This window comes from Nicotiana tabacum, chromosome 13 (assembly GCF_000715075.1).
Source record: "Nicotiana tabacum cultivar K326 chromosome 13, ASM71507v2, whole genome shotgun sequence".
Taxonomy (NCBI): domain Eukaryota; kingdom Viridiplantae; phylum Streptophyta; class Magnoliopsida; order Solanales; family Solanaceae; genus Nicotiana; species Nicotiana tabacum.
Genome location: NC_134092.1, coordinates 20,265,147 through 20,283,043, shown reverse-complemented (window position 1 = coordinate 20,283,043; position 17,897 = coordinate 20,265,147). Strand labels below are relative to the sequence as shown.

The window sequence follows — 17,897 nt, the reverse complement described above, 5'->3', positions numbered from 1 at the left end:
TCTTGGCAGAAATTATGGAAAAGCTGACTTATCATGAGTCTCCCACTGAATGTTTATTTTATTACGTTTGGAGCCGAATCCCTCCACTATAAAAGGGCTTGGTTATCATTTCTGTAGGATAGATTTTTTCTGAGACTTACATTGTAATGAAAGTATTATATTCCTCTACAATAAAGAATGGCTATTCCAGTTTCTTAGATTGATTCTATTTGTTGAATCCTAAGGTTCACTGTTCTTGATTGCATTGTCTAGATTGCATTCTCTCCAATCTACATTCACATTTTATTTATCCTTGCATTTTGTATTAAGTTGCACCACATATCTTCGGAACTGCGTACAAATTCAACTCTATCTATTTTTCGGGTAAACATCTATATTAAAGGTTGAGGAAATATGTTTTCCAATAGACCTCCCGATCTAGAAAGATACGAGTCATAGGTCATAAGTCATAACTAGAGGGGCAATTAAGTAGATCAATAGCGTGTTGAACGTGCTAAATATGAGCAATATAAATATTGGATTGTAACTAAACCCGTTCAAAATTATATTTAAATCAAAATGGATTTGACAAATAATATGTTGGAATTGTTTACGACCTAATCCGTCCGATTTTGTAGTGGTCATAGTGTCAGTTTCTAAATAGTATATATGCACTATTGTCTAGAGGTTTCTCAGTTTTCTATTGTTTCTTTATTGAAAAATTAACTTTTGATGTTGCTATTAGTTTAGTGGACGCAAGAATTGTGAAATTCCGAAAAAAAGTATGAAAAAAAAATTCAAAGTGAAAATGATATTTGGCAATTAGAGTTATTTTTTGACATGAATACAATTTGTTGTTTCTGAATTTTGTGAGTGCTTTAAAGTAAATTTTGAAAAATAAACTTTTTGGTGTTTTTTTAAATTTTCAAAAAATTCCGAAACTTAATTTCATGGCCAGATATTGATTTTTAAAAAAATTAAAAATTTCCTGAAAAAAGCTTTTTTTTTATGGCCAAACGGGCCCTTACATAGCGTATTATTTTTTTTTTTTTTTTTAGGTTAATTCCTCTAATCCCTTGAAGATTGAAGATATATACCGCTTGTTTGAGAAGCTAATGTTAATTTTCCATACTTCCAGTCACAAAGCCAGGATTGACAAATGTAGTCCCACCTTATGGGAGCTTAAAAGTGTAATTGGAAAGTAAAGACACTACATTTCAAGTCCTAATGTCATTAGCTTTCAATTTTAGTAATCACTTATATTCAGTTGAATCTTTCCTATTGCAAACCACAGCAAATGATCACAATTCACATGCTTCCAACTTCCAAGTACCTACCTTTTATGAACTTCATGACTTCTTGTACATCACACACCCTATGTGTGTATATGTGTATATTCTTACTAATATAACCATCTTATCCTTGTCTTGGTACTCCCAGTCCTCTGTTTGGGGGGGGTGGGGGTTGTAAAGAGTATGAGCTTGGTTAAGCACAACTTATCTTAGTTCTGGAAAATGCTTCCCAAACTATAACTGTCACATTTTCTTGATAAGTTTTTACCACAGGTAAAGCAACATCTAGGTCCTTAAGACTTTGTTAATTGCTCTCCACAAGTTTTGCGATATATATCAACATTCCTATTGAACATGTATATCATGGGAAATTTCAAGTTTACAGCTCAACCCATGATCAAATCCAGACCTAAACAGGCAGGAAAAAGCAAAATATTATGCCAAGCCGATAAGTGCCAAACATCTCGAAGTAGAAGCTAAAAGAAATGAAGCAAATGTGATTGAACATAACAAGGTGAAAACAAAGTTATATCATCTATTTCAAAAATCAAATAAACTATATTTTTAGTATATAGGGGAAAAGGTGAAAACAAGTAGGTAGAAAGTATCAATAATTACCAAACTTCTAATTTTATCTCCACTCAACCGGAGTGGAACTTAGTTATACCTGCACATGGAAACCTTTGCAATCATGAGAGAGGCGAAATTCGTATTGGCTGCAGACGCCCAATTGGATCAAAGTCTAGTGCATGCACCATTGGTTATACCCAGTTCAACGCAGAATGAACTGAGGTCAGCTTCCCCTAACAGGCTAAATGCGCAAAAGCCATAGTAGGCGTGATAAAGATCTGGCAGCTGCTCCGGAATTTTACCAAAACCACCATACTGTAGAACAAAAAAGAGGATATAAGTTTTAGTACCCGAAAATTCTTCCATGGAAATGCCTGAATTAGTTGGTGAAAATATCTACAAGCAAACCACGACTATGATGGTAGACAAATATTGGAAATGAAACAGTTTTAACAATCCGTAGCAATGAGGTTACAGTGGTTTCTTCCTGATAAAAGTTCTTGGACATCATATAATAGTAAGGGCATACGACCCGAAAAAAAATTGGAAGCTCTAGAACTGCAGTTGCATGTAAAAGCATGTGCAAAGAAGACGGAAAAGAAAGAGGAGAAGTCATAGCACCTGGGATTGACAGGCGAAAAGAAATTTACGTAAACCTCCATAATTGATGAACTTGTGAGCCCCTAAGATCTTTAGAACTCCTCCAACCCTGAACAAGGGCGTCAATTTGTCAAGCCAGAAGAAATAGAAGTGATGACAGTTGAAGATAAAAAGCTATTTGAACTCACCAAAAAGCATAGCAGGTGTCAGTAGCTTTGTTTGGTCTACCTTGGAAACCACCATCAGTGGCCTGTCTCTGCGAGAAAGCAAGATTGTGTCACACCAATTGCAGGACAGTAGATCATATCGACCATTATCAAAGGACCGGATATGAGGAATGGACTTGTACAAATAATCATCCCTTTTTTCTTCTCCTATATCCTTACATTGTTCGGTTGTTCCACGTTACAATTTTTTTTGGTTATAATCATTCGCTATTTTGGAACTTTCCGGGAGTCGTTGTGACTTTGGGTATTGTAGGCGGATTAGAGTTGATGAAGTTGAGGGGGCTATGTATGATGAGTAGGGGCAAAGCAACCGGGCCGGATGAAATCCCGGTGGAGTTTTGGAAGAGTGCGGGCAAGGCAGGCTTGGAGTGGCTCACTAGGTTATTTAATGTCATTTTTAGAACGAAGAAGATGCCCGAAGAGTGGAAGTGGAGCACGATGATTCCTGTATACAAGAACAAGGGTGATATCCAAAATTGCAATAACTATCGGGGTATCAAGCTGCTTAGCCATACTATGAAAGTCTGGGAGAGAGTGGTAGAGCTAAGGGTGAGGAAGAGGGTGTCTATTTTCGAGAACCAGTTTGAATTTATGCTGGGGCATTTGACTACAGAAGCCATCCACTTTGTTAGGAGATTGGTGAAGCAGTATAGGGAGAGAAAGAAGGACTTGCATATGATGTTCATCAACTTAGAAAAGGCGTAAGATAAAGTTCTGAGGGAGCTTTTGTGGAGATGTTTGGAGGCTAGAGGTATACCTGTTGCTTATGTTAGGCTGATTAAGGATATGTATGATGGAGTACACACCCAAGTGAGAATGGTGGGTAGGGACTCGGATCATTTTCCGGTTATGATGGGGTTGCATCAGAGGTCGGCACTCAACTCTTTTTTGTTTGCTCTGGTGATGGATGTACTGACGCGCCACATCCAAGGGGAGGTGTCGTGGTGCATGCTATTTGCAGACGATATTGTATAGATTGACTAGACGCGAGGCGGTGTGAACGCGCAATTAGAGGTATGGAGGCAGACCCTGGAATCTAAATGTTTTAAGTTGAGCAGGACCAAGACAGAATACTTGGAATGTAAGTTCAGTGGCGAGACTCAGGGGGGAAGGGGAGGTGAGGGTGGACTCGCAGGTCATCCCTAGGAGAGGGAGTTTTAAGTACCTTGGGTCTATTATTTAGGGGATGGGGAGATTGATGAAGATGTCACGCATCGTATTGGGGCGAGATGGATGAAATGGAGACTCGCTTCCGGTGTTTTATGTGACAAGAAGGTGCTACCAAAACTTAAGGGTAAATTCTACAAAGTGGTGGTCAGACCAACGATGTTGTATGACGCTGAGTGTTGGCCAGTCAAGATCGCTCATGTCCAGAAGATGAAGGTAGCAGAGATGAGGATGTTGAGATGGATGTGCGGCCACACCAGATTAGATAGGATCAGAAATGAGGTTATTCGCGACAAGGTGGGTGTGACCCCTATTGAGGACAATATGCGAGAAGCGCGGCTTAGACGATTTGGTCATGTGAAGAGGAGGAGCACAGACGCCCCGGTGAGAAGGTGTGAGAGGTTGACATTGGAAGGCCTACGGAGAGGTAGAGGTAGGCCAAAGAAGAGGTGGGGAGAGGTGATTAGGCAAGACATGGCGCAGCTTCAGCTGACCGAGGACATGACCCTTGAAAGGAAGGTATGGAGGTCAAGGATTAGGGCAGTAGAGTAGGTAGTCTAGAGTGTTCATAACAGTAGTATTGGCACGCAGTCTCGCTTTCTGTGGGCAGTAGGTTTTTATGACTAACCACTGTTTTCTTTCATTGTTGATTACCTTAATATCTTTTTGTTTTTATTCTGCTTTTATATGGCTTTTTGGTACTGTCCCTTCTTGTCTATATTTTCATTAATGTGGTGCTTATACTTTCCTGAGCCAAGAGTCTATTGAAAACAACCTCTGTATCCTCACAAGGTAGGGGTAAGGTCTGCGTACACATTACCCTCCCCAGATCCCACGGTGTGGATAAGACTGAGTATGTTGTTGTTGTAATCATTAGCTATTTTAAAATTGTTATATTTATTCTTTGGAGGAATACTGAAAAACATGCCTAACATAGCAATATAAGAACCTGTCACACCCTATTCAAAGAAATTATACCTGTAAACTCCAGTCTAGAAGCATGGGCACATTTATGAAGCAAGAGGATACACTCTTCGACAATATATCATCTTCAATTAATCCCATCAATTTGAGAGAAGCAACCGCACAATAAGTGGCACCACCTGTGATACTAAACAATCACCATCTATGAGAAATATCATATTACCACGTAAGAAAACTAAAAGTTGATTTAAGAGCATGCTACCACATTGCACTTTCAACTTTCTGTTAAAAAACAACAATAATAATAACGACCCAGTGAAATCCCACAAGTGGGGTCTGGGGAGGGTAGTGTGTACGCACACCTTACCCCTACCCCTACCCCGAGGGGGTAGAGAGGCTGTTTCCGAAAGACCCTCGGCTCAAGAAGACAAAAGAAAGACGAAAATAGGCAATATATCAGTACCATCAATAGAAACCATAGAACAAAGAGCAGCATCACCATAACCAGAAAATAAGTGAAGCAAAACAATAACCAGTAGTTAAAGCATAGCACTAAGAGGAACGAAAGAGTAGTGTGAACTCAACGTTAACCACTAACAGTCTAAGACCAAGTCTTAACAGACTAGCCTCAATCTGGAGCATCGACCAAGTCTTAACAGACTAGCCTCACTCTGGAGCACCGTAGAGATATGACAGAACTATAAGAACAAAGAACTAACTTTCTGAAGACAGAAACATTCATTTGGAGCCCCTTTTTTACTTTTTCCCACCCCGTGTGGCTCAAAACAGAGACAAAACAATAGCCACTCTATAAATCTGATAACTACGAATATTGACAGGGTTTTCCACAACTGAAACTAAATATAGACGGATAATAGATTGATTGCAACACAACCATCATTCACTTATACCACTTTAAAGTTACCCCAAGTAGAAAAAAAGAAAAGAAGATCACAACAGAGATATGAAAGATAAGCAGTTCAAGATATTCAAAACTATGTGATCTGATTGATAGGCTGCCGGCAGAAGGAAACATTCGAAGATATGCTCATCTGTTTCATTTTTCCCCTTTTGGCAAGCTGGATTGGACGATGTTTCTGGAGTTCAAGAAGGAAGATGAGTAAGCAGATTGCCTACGTCCTCACATTGAATGATACACATACGTTTCAGCTAACGGAAGGGGGCCATAACTGCTTGCCCGATATCCGTTAATTCTATCACCCATTTTATTTTTTCTCAAATAAACTTGCAACGGTTTATTTGTGCAGCTCCCCCCCCCCCCCAAAAAAAAAAAAATAAATAGGAAAGAAACAGTTTTTAGTAATTACAATCTTCAAATGAAAAGATCCTTATACGAGACTTCAAAAAAGTAGGACATCACTCGCATTTAAAAATTAGGGATCTTTATTAATGCATTAGAGGTAGTATTCACTCACCATGTGATTCTGAACCAGGAGTTAAACCAAAACCACCATCGTATGACTGCATGAACCAGACAGCAGTGCTTAACATGAGAAGCATCACCAGGAATCATAGCAAAAGAAAACGCTAGAGATATGAAAACTAAAATGATGTTCTATAACATGGACAGTTTATCATTAAAATCTGAGGAATGAAAAACTTATTTATCATTAGGGTGTAATTTATAATACTTAACCATTTCTAAGACTTTAATTCTGAAAAGTTAGGTTTTTCAGGTGGCAGCATTAGATGGCAATGAGAATGCACAAAAACTGAATAAAATCTAAACTTTCAAAATAAGGATGTGAATACTTAAATGTTATCTGTAAGATGAACATTTTTTTCCCTAATAAAGTTGCTGCCACGGACAACTTGCGCGCACCTCGACTATATAAACATAAATGCTTAACATGGGTGATGTTGGTAAATGGAATTAATTTGGATGTGCCAAATTGACCTATCATTAACTTATGTAAGTTCACTTTGGAGTGCTAACTATATCAAAGATACAAAATAAGATGTTTTGTGAAAACAGATGGTCATGCTCTGTATACCTGACAGTTTATAATGTACTCTTTGGCTTTCTCCTTGTCAATGCCACTCCAGTTTTCCAACATGGAAGAGATTGCAGCTGGTATGCAGGTCAGCGATAATCAATTTTCACTCTAATGTGTTTAAGTTCAATAAGCTCAATGGAAAGATATTATCTACCTGCACAATATACAAAGCGGAGGTCTGTCTCTGCCCCGCTATGAATGGGCATAAAGCTAGAAAATGAAAAAAACAGCAGTTAATATAAAAGAATCTAAATAGGCATAAACACACACCTCGTATATTCTGAGGTCAAGATTACGGCAGATTCATTTGCATGTCAAACTTTTTTAATGTATTGGGGATAAGGAAAGAGAAGTGGAAGAAACATTCATACAAATTTCACAGTGTACTGGAGCTTTATCAATATTTTTATTTAAAAGATGCATCTAAAGGTATAGCTCTCAAGAGATGTTGGCAGAATCAATGATATGCATATAAATATCTGTTTGTCCTAGCTTTCCATCAGAAATTGATTGATGTCTCCAAACATAAGGAGATGTACAATCGGCATATGAAAAGGTGTATATACCATGGATTAAGTATCTTCGGCCCTTTCTTTTTTTATTTTTTTAATCAGCAAGCCTTTGTTCTTTTCTTTTTTCCCCTTATTTTCCTCTCTATTCTTGTTTCTTTCAAGGAGGGATTGAGTGGAATTGTCACTGCCAGCACATTCAGGATCAGACCTCTCTTTAATAGCCATCCTTTATAACAACATTTTACTACAACAGCCAATTTTCTTTGAAACCGATTTTTCGTGTTATATTTTACCTCTCTATAATAGCACTTTACCTATAACACTAGCGGCTATCATCGTACACTCTTTGAAAAATTACCTCTCTATAATAGTGCTACTCAAATGTTAATTTACTTTTCCTTTCATTATAATGATGCTAATTCGTATATTTTACTAAATTTCCCACTTCCTTTCTAATAATTATTTTCATATTTAAAGCACTAGCTACAACTTTGGTGTCATAAATCAAATTACGGAAATGAAATATATGTAAGATATTCTGTAATAAAATTTTGTAATAGTAAGATATTTTATATAGAAATAAAATATACTATCTCAATCATTAGAGATCTAAAATACACATGTGCTCTAGAGAGTTCAATTCTTTGTAGATACAGTACAACTAATTATGGATTTACTAAAAATATATTAGCTTTTTAAAATTTTAATTAATGAAATATGAAATTTCTTTGAGATTTTAAATTCAAATATTTGTTTTCTTTTATGACATAAAAAATTTGGAAAATGACTTTTTGCGTGAGAATGCTATTATACCAAAAGTGGTCGTCTGTAAAGATTTTATACCATCTTCCTGATGTACGAGCTGTGAATAATATGGTCCCTATTTGTCTTGTTGATTTTTTTTTCAACAGGCTTTGGTGGATAAATTTACTAGTTACAGATTAAGAAAAGAATATGATACAAAATTAAGAACCAATGGGGTTGACTAGTTAAAGAGTACATCTACCATTCCACATTCTACTAGATCTGCCACGAGAGTAAGCCAAAGCAACGGAGTATAGACCCAAGGGTACTTTTTAAGTTCTAAAGAAACTTTGCTAGATATATAAACTAAGGCAGCAATTCAGATACGCAATGCATCATTGATCAAAGAATTACAATCCATAGAAAGAAAAGCCACAAAAAGTACCTCCCATCAGGTTGCTGAAGATTTTTCATTGATTTGAGGATTGATGTGGAATCCAGCAGTGAAAAGTCATAGCCAAGGGTCTTCAATATGGATAGCGCGCAGTAAGTACTTGCCAAATGACTGCCATTGGGGATTGCATCCTGTGTAGAAACCATAAGACAGGTGAATTTATAGGGATACGTTGTTCTAAATCAGCTTGTTTATCCACAACAGCAATTAACAATTAACAATAACCCGTTCTTGTACCCCATTTTCATTCGATTGAAATTGAGAACTCCTAGAACCATGGAACCCATAAAATTGTCCTGCACAAAACCAAAAGTCCCCAATAAATCCACTATCTCCAAGTTTAAGGACTGTTTGACTAATCAAAGTCACTTCTCTATATTAACTAAACCATACCATTGCTCAATTCAGCTTCATCTCGTGGATGAGCTTGCAGTGATAAAACCCAATTAATCACCCCTTCTTTGTCAACCTGGCATGGACAAAAACGTTACTTTGGCTAGCCAACTTTTATATGCATTCATAATTAGACAATTATATTGTTATAGATTTTGTCCACTTTTCAAGCATCTCCAAATGTGATTATGCCACAGTATATTTTAGTGTTACACAATCTTAAAAACAGCTGCCGAGCTAGGAATTTAGGAATTTATATAAGGCGATTCAAAAATGTTATACCTGAAATTTAGACATGTAATCTAAAGAAATTTTTGAACTCCCCCTTGCCACTTAATTAGTTAGAACTTTTCATTATGTCAAGGGAATTCAACAACTAATATGTAACTAAAAAAAATAGTTTTTGCCTTATTTACACAACATATTTTTTAATGAATGAATTTCAATTGAACCCACCTCGTTCAAGCTAGTTTCGCTCTCGCACATAATATGTAATGTATGTTTTTATATTACTAGAGTAGGTTTATGAAAAATAAATACAAATAAATTTATGCTCTACGTTGAAAGTTATGGGTTCAATTGAACCCATACTTATGGTGCTAGATTCGCGCCTCTGACAACTAGCGCCGTATCATTAAAAAGTGGTTGGGGGGGGGGGGGGGGGGGGTTTGAGTGCTGTATTCGAAAATACTATAGCTGGCTGTTAACTCCAGGTTATTAGTAAGTCACAGTCATTGCAAATTATAAATCAAAGGAGAATCTTATTAAGGCTGAAAAGATAGATACTCTTCAAGAAACAAAGTACTCCCTTTTCCCAAAAAGAAAACTTCATGCTATCCGTCAATTTATATGACAAGTTCAACAAGTTAATGTGACTAATTTATTATACTAATGGAAGAAAAAAAATTAAGTACTGAAATGGATGGAGTATATAACAATTTTTATAATTAAAATTATAAAAATCACTGTCATTATTTTGGGACAAATAGAGTATTAACTACCATAATTTAGACAAAAAAATCGACTTCCCTGAGAGTACTAGAAAAAATGTAAATATCTAAAAGCAATTGTGAATAAGACGAAAGAGAGTGAAAGGTACGCGATCGAGGGCGCGTAGGATGTCGAGACCGGAGATGGCGAAGTAAGCGAGAGTGAGGCGATTGATCTCTTGCGATTGATAAGGTGAAGGTATGAGTTCCAGCATCATCTCTAAATAGCAAATATGCCGATTTCTATCGAAGAACATAGGGATTGAATCCGGGTCAGATTCTGGATCGGTTAAGCTCCGAAATTCATCATCTTCCTCCGCCATGTTAGGAGTTGATAATGCCGGCGGAATGGAGATCCGGCGGTCGGAGTTCCACTATTTTGCTTTAATTGTTAAAAGCACCCCCCAAAAGTTAAGCAGCATGCCCCAAACAAGAAGTCTTTTGTTTTCCCTTTTGATTCTTATGCAATGATCTACTCCTTTATAACATCTAAGTTTGTTTTGACAACTTTTTTAGGTTTTATAATAAATAACTATTATATACTTATAACAATATTTGATGTAATTATTATATACATATTATATACAAAAAATAATTTTTTTATAATACAACAACAACATAGGCATCGTAATTTCACAAATAAAGTCTTGGGCGAATGGAGTGGGTGTACAGATCTTACCTCTAACTTGTGTAAGGTAGAAAAATTATTTCCGATGAATCCTCGACTTACGCATTTTTAAAACAGAAATGAAAAATACAAGAGTAAAAAAGTTATAATAAAAATATTAAAGAAAAGAAAAGTATTGACCGCAAAAATAGTAAAGATAATTAAAGTGAAAGAAATAATAATAATAACTTGAAAAATAAGATAATAATAGAATAATAAAATTATTCAAATTTAAAATCTCAAAAAGATATGCATATTTTATTCATTAAATATTAAATAAAGCTAATACGTTATCAATAAATTCATAACTATATATGCAAAGATTTAAATTTTTGTGCAATAAAATAAAAATATACAAAGATATCTTTTTGTGAAATTGAATAAAATCTTTAATTGTGAAAGTGATACAATATTCATCATCATATGTGGTGCATTAAAGTTTTAAAATATTTGGTCAAAATTTTTAGACTTATTATTTGAATCTTAGTGATTTTATATGGTTATTATTGTATGGGCTAAAAATTATCTTAATTATGTGTGGGCCAAGTCAACATTAAGAGAGCCTTCGAAGGGTACCACGTGTCATCGACGTGTCTTCAACAAAGGACGAAGGTGAGGTCGAAGTGATATGATGAAGGCTGAAGACAAGGTCGAGCTGACTCAGCAAAGGGACGAGGACGAGCACTCCCTTTAGAAGGGCAGTAACGACTAATTTTAGAGATAAGACATTATAAGGAATATTCTAGGGGATATTCCTCCCACCTGTACTATTAGGTTTTTTGTGGCCCATGTGCCTTTATAAATAAAAATATATGTAGCTATAGAGGGGGGATTGGACACTCATTTATAAAAAACAACATATTAACATTCTCTGGAGATTTTTGCTTTATTATATACATACAAAATATACATTTTCTTCAGATCGGTATCTAACTTTTCTCCCACGATCCATGGAGAATCTGAATATTCAAAGACTCATCAATCATTTATCATTGTCAGGGGGAATATCAAAGAATCTCATCCTTTTTCGGTTAACGCATATGCATTTATTTACATAATTGTCATTATACATCATTTATTACTATTTAATGCTATTCTCTTTATTCTTGGGCCATTAAATATTATTTATCATTGCACATTTATTGCTATTTGAACGATACTTGTGATATTTTGTTGCGAAATCAGTTAAATAATATTTTGGATATTAATATTGGCTAAGATTAACTCTATTCTACTAGAAAATCTAATTGTTTAAGCCTAGGTCTAGATTTTGGGTCAAACAGTTTGGCACCGTCTGTGGGGATTTTCTCAGCCAATCTTTTAGTTTTCATCAGATCTATAATTCACGTGACTTATTAATCTAACAAAACACAAAATTTATCTCTCCTCTCTGTATGTACAAAATTTTCATGGCAGGTAACCAAGAAAACGGAGTGAGGGCAACAGATAATGTTTTCCTCAACCTCATGAATGCTATCAACAAAGGCTATGATACCTATGATGAGGGGATAACGCCCATGACCTCTCCTAGACGAGAAAGGTCACCCCCACCTTTCTGCAGCACAATAAAACCAAACAGGAAAGGGGTCTCCACGCCCGCAGGAGAGGGGACGCCACCCGCTATGAAAAAGCTCCTCAAAGCGTGGCTAACTGATACCCTGTTCAGCGTGCTCAGTAAACAAGCGCCATGCATGACCACGGAAACCACAGAAGTTCATGCAACACAACGAGGGGATGAACTGGACGACCAACCAGACCCTTCGACTCCAGGTAAAACTCATAATATTACTGATAATGCAAGTGATAGCGTCCTCACCGCGGTGCTAAAAAAGAATGGAATAAATAGAAAACGAAAACAAGACGCTCAGAGATCAAATGAAAGAGCACCAGGAACGAGTAGACAAAATACCTGGCGCCCCAAATTGCTGCCAAAAAGGGACGCTGACAGGTTCGTAGAACAACCATATAGCGAGGAAGCGGCTCCACATGCCATACCAAAGACCTTAAAGATGCCCCATATCTCAGAATATACGATGGGACGACCGATCCCGAGGATCATGTGACCCACTACTTTACCGCTGTGAAAGGCAACGGTGTCACCAAAGAGCATGTGTCCTCCATCTTGCTGAAAAAATTTGGCGAAACCCTCACTAGAGGGGGCATTGACATGGTATTCATAGTTACCAGTATGTTCCATGGAAACGTTCAATGAGATGGCCGATAAGTTCATAACGACATACGTCGGGGCCAAGAAAGCCGAAACAAGAGTAAACGACATCTTCGCTATCAAGCAATCCCTAGGAGAAGGACCGAGGGACTTCCTTGCCCGGTTCAACAGGGTGAGGATGACACCAGTCCTATTTCAGGACACCCGTTCCCCCCTTTCATTATGAAAATAACCCGTCTAGGCCGAGATCAGGAACGACAAAGGTATGCTCCCTTGTTATTTGCTCATAATTTTTGTGTTTCACCTACAGAGGTGGTCTATGCCCTTGAGAAGCTCGGAGAAAAGGTAAAATGGACACCAAAGATGAGGTGCGACCCAAGCACCAGGAAATCCTACGGCTTGTGAGCTCCACCAAGAACATGTACACAAAATAGAAAACTGCATCGCCCTAAGGCTAGAGGTAGCGAACCTGCTGCAGCAAGGGCACCTCAAAGAACTACTTAGCGATAAAGGCAGGAACACCTTAGCAAGGAGTCTAGAATGTCCGGGACTGGGAAAGCCCCATTTACCAGCTCGTACCATCAATATAATTATTGGTGGCAGCAACGATGCATCTATCAATAGCATCAAGTTCACCTCCACCCACAAGCTCAAAAGGTTTATCACCCACAAACGGTATGACTGACTCGAAGAGAGTATCATCTTCGATGAGTCAGATGTCGACGGTTTAACTTTTCCTCACAATGATGCACTTGTCATTACTTTATGAATTTTAGATACTGATGTTAAAAGAATCATGGTAGATAATAGAAGTGGAGTGTGCATCATCCATCCCCGCGTCTTTGCATAGATGAGACTCGAGGACAAGATAGTGCCACGTTACATCACACTAACCAGTTTTAACAATGCAGTTGAATGGACTTCGGGGGAAATTACACTCTTCGTTCTCGCGGGTGGAGTAACTCTAGAGATAACATTCCATATTATTGACTAGGCGGTGACATATAATGCCATCGTGGGACGATCATGGATACACCCCATGAGAGTCGTCCCCTCCAACTTGTACCAAGTGATCAAATTTCCAACACCTTGGGGAATATTCAACATACGAGGGGAACATCGCACATCCTGGGAATCCTATCGAATCGCCATGGACAACACGATAACTCAAAAAAAGAAAGATACGGAAAAAAAGCATATCAATCAGCAGGGTCGAGGTCGCCACAAGATGAAGCCAAGGAAGTCATTACGGACCTCGAAATGGTCGAAGTCGCAGATTCAACCATAGAAGACCTCGACCCCGTCCAGGTAAATTTAGTCAATTCTTGATAACTAATGCAGATTTGTTTGCCTTTAGTCATGCAGATATGCCAGGCATCCCCAAAGAGATCGCCACACACAAACTGAACGTCGACCCCCTACCCCTCGGTAGGGCAAGTCCGACGAAAGTTCAAGCCTGCCATTAATGAGGCTATCCACGAGGAAGTAGAAAAGTTATTGGCAAACGGTTTTATTAGGGAATCGAAGCAACCCAAATGGATTGCCAATGTAGTGATGGTAAAAAAGAAAAACAGGAAATGAAGGATGTGTGTGGACTTTACAGATCTAAATAAAGCATGCCCCAAAAGATTCATTACTGTTGCCACATATCGACCAACTCATCGACGCGGCGGCAAAGCATGAGCTAGTCTATAAGGTGCCCGAAAATGATGAATAAGAAGGCCGAGTATGAGGCCATAATTATATGGTTAAGACTAGAACTCAAGTATGAGGCGAAGTGGTTGAAACTCCGTTGTGATTCTCAGCTCGTAGTCAACCAAGTTGTCGGGACTTCCCAAATCAAAGAACAAAGGTTGCAAAAATATCAAACCGAGATCTGCAAATTATTGCCCAATTTTGACGAATGCCAGCTTGACCAGATCACACGAACTCAAAATATCAAAGCAGACGACCTCACCAAATTGGCCACCGCCACCAAAAGCATAACGGCTGGAGACAAAAGCGTAGTCCATCTCCTTAACTCATCACTAGATCAAATCGAGGTAAAATATGTAAATTAAAATTAGGATTGGCGCAATTGTATTATTACGTATTTACAGGTTGACATCCTCCCGAATGACAAAAAGGAAGCTAAAAAGCTAAGAATATAAGTCACTAGATGTAGCCTCCTTCATAAGGACTTATACAAAAGAATGTATGGCGGTCCTTTGGAAAAATACTTAGGCCCAAACTAAACCCAACACGTTCTCGCGGAAGTCCACGAAGGTCATTGCGGCGCTTATTCTGGTGATCGAGCACTCGTCAGGTGCCTCATACGGGCCGAGTATTATTGTCCCACCATGAAGAAAGACACCTTAGAGTTCGTGAAGAAATGCGAGCAGTGTCAAAAGTACGCCCCAATAATCCACCAGGCAGGCAAACACCTTTATTCGGTCACCTCTCCATGGTCGTTCATTAAGTGGGGAATAGACATCGTGAGTCCACTCCCGTCGGGACGAGGTAACGTAAAATTTCTTTTAGTTTTGACTGACTATTTCTCCAAATGGGTGGAAGTAGGAGCATTCGTCCAAATGCGTGAGCAAGAGGTAATCGCCTTCGTATGGAAAAATATCATTTGCCAATTCGGCCTACCTAAAGAGATAAAATGTGACAACGGGCCCTAATTCATGGAAAGAAAAACCACCGAGTTCTTCGAAATGGCATATTAAAAGGATACTTTCAACTCCTTACCACCCAGTCGGCAACGGACAAGCGGAATCCTACAACAAGTCTATACTGAACATCATGAAAAAGAAACTCGAAGAGGCTAAGGGACTGTGGCCGAAAGTACTCCCAGCGGTATTATGGGCATACAGAACTACCCCGAAGATAAGCATAGGAGAAACACTTTATTCTCTAGTCTACGAAACAGAAGCAGTTATACTAGTCGAGGTCGGAAAATCCAGCCTGAGGAACTTTCATGAAAGTGACACCAACAATGACGAAAGTAGAAGGATAGATCTCGAAGAGGTCGATGAGCGAAGAGATATGGCATACATAAGGATGGTCGCCAGAAACAACAAGCAGAGCGTTACTATAACAAAAAGGCATAGGTGTGATTTCTTAAGATCGGGGACTACGTACTCAAAGCCAAAAACCCAAGAAAGTAGGGATCCACGAGAAGGCAAGTGAGGAACCAACTGGGACGGGCCATATAAAATTATAGGTAAAGAAAACAAGGGTTTGTTCTAACTGGAAACCATGGAAGGGAAACCCATGCCAAACAATTGGAATATCAGCCACCTCAAGTACTTCAATTTCTAAAAAAACAAGAAATGCCTTATAAGTCGTACTCTTTTTTCCTTATTTGGGACACTTCGAGTTGAAGTACATGAGAGCACACAGATTTTTCATTGCCCGACTCCTCAAGATTCTCCAAGTAGAACAACGAAGGGACTAGATATACTGAGACTGGAATGCCAACCAACACCCAAACCTTATAACTTTCTCCAAAAGCGCCCAAGGGGAAAATAATGTAATCAGAGCAACGTCTTCAAAATAATAGAACACGTTTATTGAAACTGCTCTCCGGAATAGTTAAGTTCGACCAAGCTCGAACAACACCTATCGGCCCTCGACCACGACTTAATGAAAGGTTAAGTTTGACTAAGCTCGAATAACACCTATCGGTCCTCGGCCACGATTTAATGAAAGTTTAAGTTCGACCAAGCTCGAACAACACCTAATGACCCTCGGTCACGACCTAATAAAAGGCTAAGTTCGACCAGCTCGAACAACACTTATCGGCCCCTGGCCTCGACCTAACTTAAAGGTACATTCGACCAGCTCGAATAACACCTATCGACCCCTGGCCTCAACCTAACTTAAAGGTTCGTTCGACCAGCTCGAATAACACCTATCGGCCCCTGGCCTCGACTCGACTTAAAGGTACGCTCAATCAAATCGAAAAACACCTATCGACCATTGGCCACATCTCAACTAAGATAAATATTCGACTTGTTTAAACAAAGTTTGATACGGCCCACAACTATTCGGCCCAAAGGCTCTGACCACCTTGAGGATAGCAACAAAAGGAATAACGAAGCAAAACTCGCAAGCACAAAAGCAAAATATGCAAGTACAAAAGTAAAACACACACGTATAGAAAGAAAAATACATAAATGAAAAAGGTGCATATAAAAAAAGTCAACATTGATATTTAGATGAGGAGTTTATATAAGAGCGCTTGAAGACGCCAACAAAAATATACAAGAAGTTAAAACAAAAACTAGTGACCATAACCATCCCAGCCTCCGACGCCCTCTCCGTCCTCGCCTTGACCGTAAGTGGAGTCATACCAGGCACCATCCACGAGCCGGTCTATACCATCTTCCTCATCCTCCTCAGAACCAGGTTGAGGCGTGGCAAGATCATAATCACAAGCGAGCCGAGCCTCACGAGCTTTGACTCAAGCATCTTCGAGGGCCGTCTCCGAAATAGAGCCCGCCTTATTCAAATCGTGGAGCACATCCAGTCAGGCTTCAAAGTGGATCCACTCCTTGTACAACTCTTGAGGAATGCTATAATACTTAGAAGCATTAGATGCAGAGGGTTGCACAAGCAGTTGGGCCTTCTCGGCCTCAAGAGCAGTAACTCGGTCATCCAGCTCGGAGTTTTCCTTGTCCAACTCTCCAATCCTCTCATCAAGCGGGTCCTCTTTAGACCTAGCCGTTGACAGTTCATTATCCCGCTCAGAACGGAGAGTCCTATTTGCCAGCACGAGAATGTCAATCTTTCTCCAAGCATTCAGTCGGGAAGACTCTGCATGCTCGAGCATCTGTTGCTTCTCAGCTGCCTCCCCCCTGAGAGTGTCGATTTCGAGCTAGCATCCATCCAACTGGCTTCATAGTTGAACCATCTGAGTCTGAAGGTCGTTGCATTGGGCCTCCATGCCCTTACTTAGCTCGAGCTCTTCTTCTTTTCTCTTCAACGCTATATCAAGAACCCTGAATCTATCCACGGACACCATTAGTATCTCGTCAATTTTCTTCAGTTCTTCTCTCAAGGCCGGCACGTCGCCCCCCTCGCGAAAGCCGCCTCCGAAGGTCCCGATACTTTTCATGGTACTCTTAGTACTTACCATTTAACTTCACATAAATTTCTTTATGTCTCTTCTCCCTCTGAGCACTCTCAATTTCCAGAATGACCGTCTACA

The 17,897-nt window shown here is 38.9% G+C and overlaps 1 protein-coding gene across 3 annotated transcripts; it reads right to left on the bottom strand.

Annotated features, from left to right (window-relative positions):
• Nucleotides 1-1,497: 1,497 nt before the first annotated feature.
• On the bottom strand, nucleotides 1,498-10,344 carry LOC107777234 (geranylgeranyl transferase type-1 subunit beta). Of its 3 annotated transcripts, XR_001646149.2 has the most exons (12): nucleotides 9,980-10,344; nucleotides 8,881-8,956; nucleotides 8,725-8,783; nucleotides 8,479-8,618; nucleotides 6,932-6,987; nucleotides 6,775-6,851; nucleotides 6,196-6,241; nucleotides 4,814-4,938; nucleotides 2,630-2,697; nucleotides 2,463-2,550; nucleotides 1,939-2,156; nucleotides 1,498-1,680 (listed from the first exon to the last, which is right to left on the bottom strand). XR_001646149.2 is itself a non-coding variant. In XM_016597221.2 (11 exons), exons 1-11 carry the CDS (start codon nucleotides 10,190-10,192, stop codon nucleotides 2,007-2,009), a joined length of 1,098 nt encoding a protein of 365 aa, XP_016452707.1. In that variant the 5' UTR covers nucleotides 10,193-10,344; the 3' UTR covers nucleotides 1,749-2,006. The 3 variants fall into 3 exon arrangements, 2 of the variants coding, with proteins under 2 accessions (XP_016452707.1, XP_016452708.1); XM_016597221.2 differs by lacking the exon at nucleotides 1,498-1,680 and having other exon boundaries at nucleotides 1,749-2,156; XM_016597222.2 differs by lacking the exons at nucleotides 1,498-1,680; nucleotides 2,463-2,550; nucleotides 2,630-2,697 and having other exon boundaries at nucleotides 1,749-2,156.
• Nucleotides 10,345-17,897: the final 7,553 nt, after the last annotated feature.

Excerpts from the sequence above, each read along its gene's own strand:
- LOC107777234 (XM_016597221.2), bottom strand. The coding sequence starts at position 10,192 with ATGGCGGAGGAAGATGATGAATTTCGGAGCTTAACCGATCCAGAATCT. Across the intron at positions 4,939-6,195 it reads TCCTGGTTCAGAATCACATG|GTGGTGCCACTTATTGTGCG; the intron begins GTGAGTGAATAC and ends TTAGTATCACAG. Across the intron at positions 2,551-2,629 it reads GACACCTGCTATGCTTTTTG|GGTTGGAGGAGTTCTAAAGA; the intron begins GTGAGTTCAAAT and ends GCCCTTGTTCAG.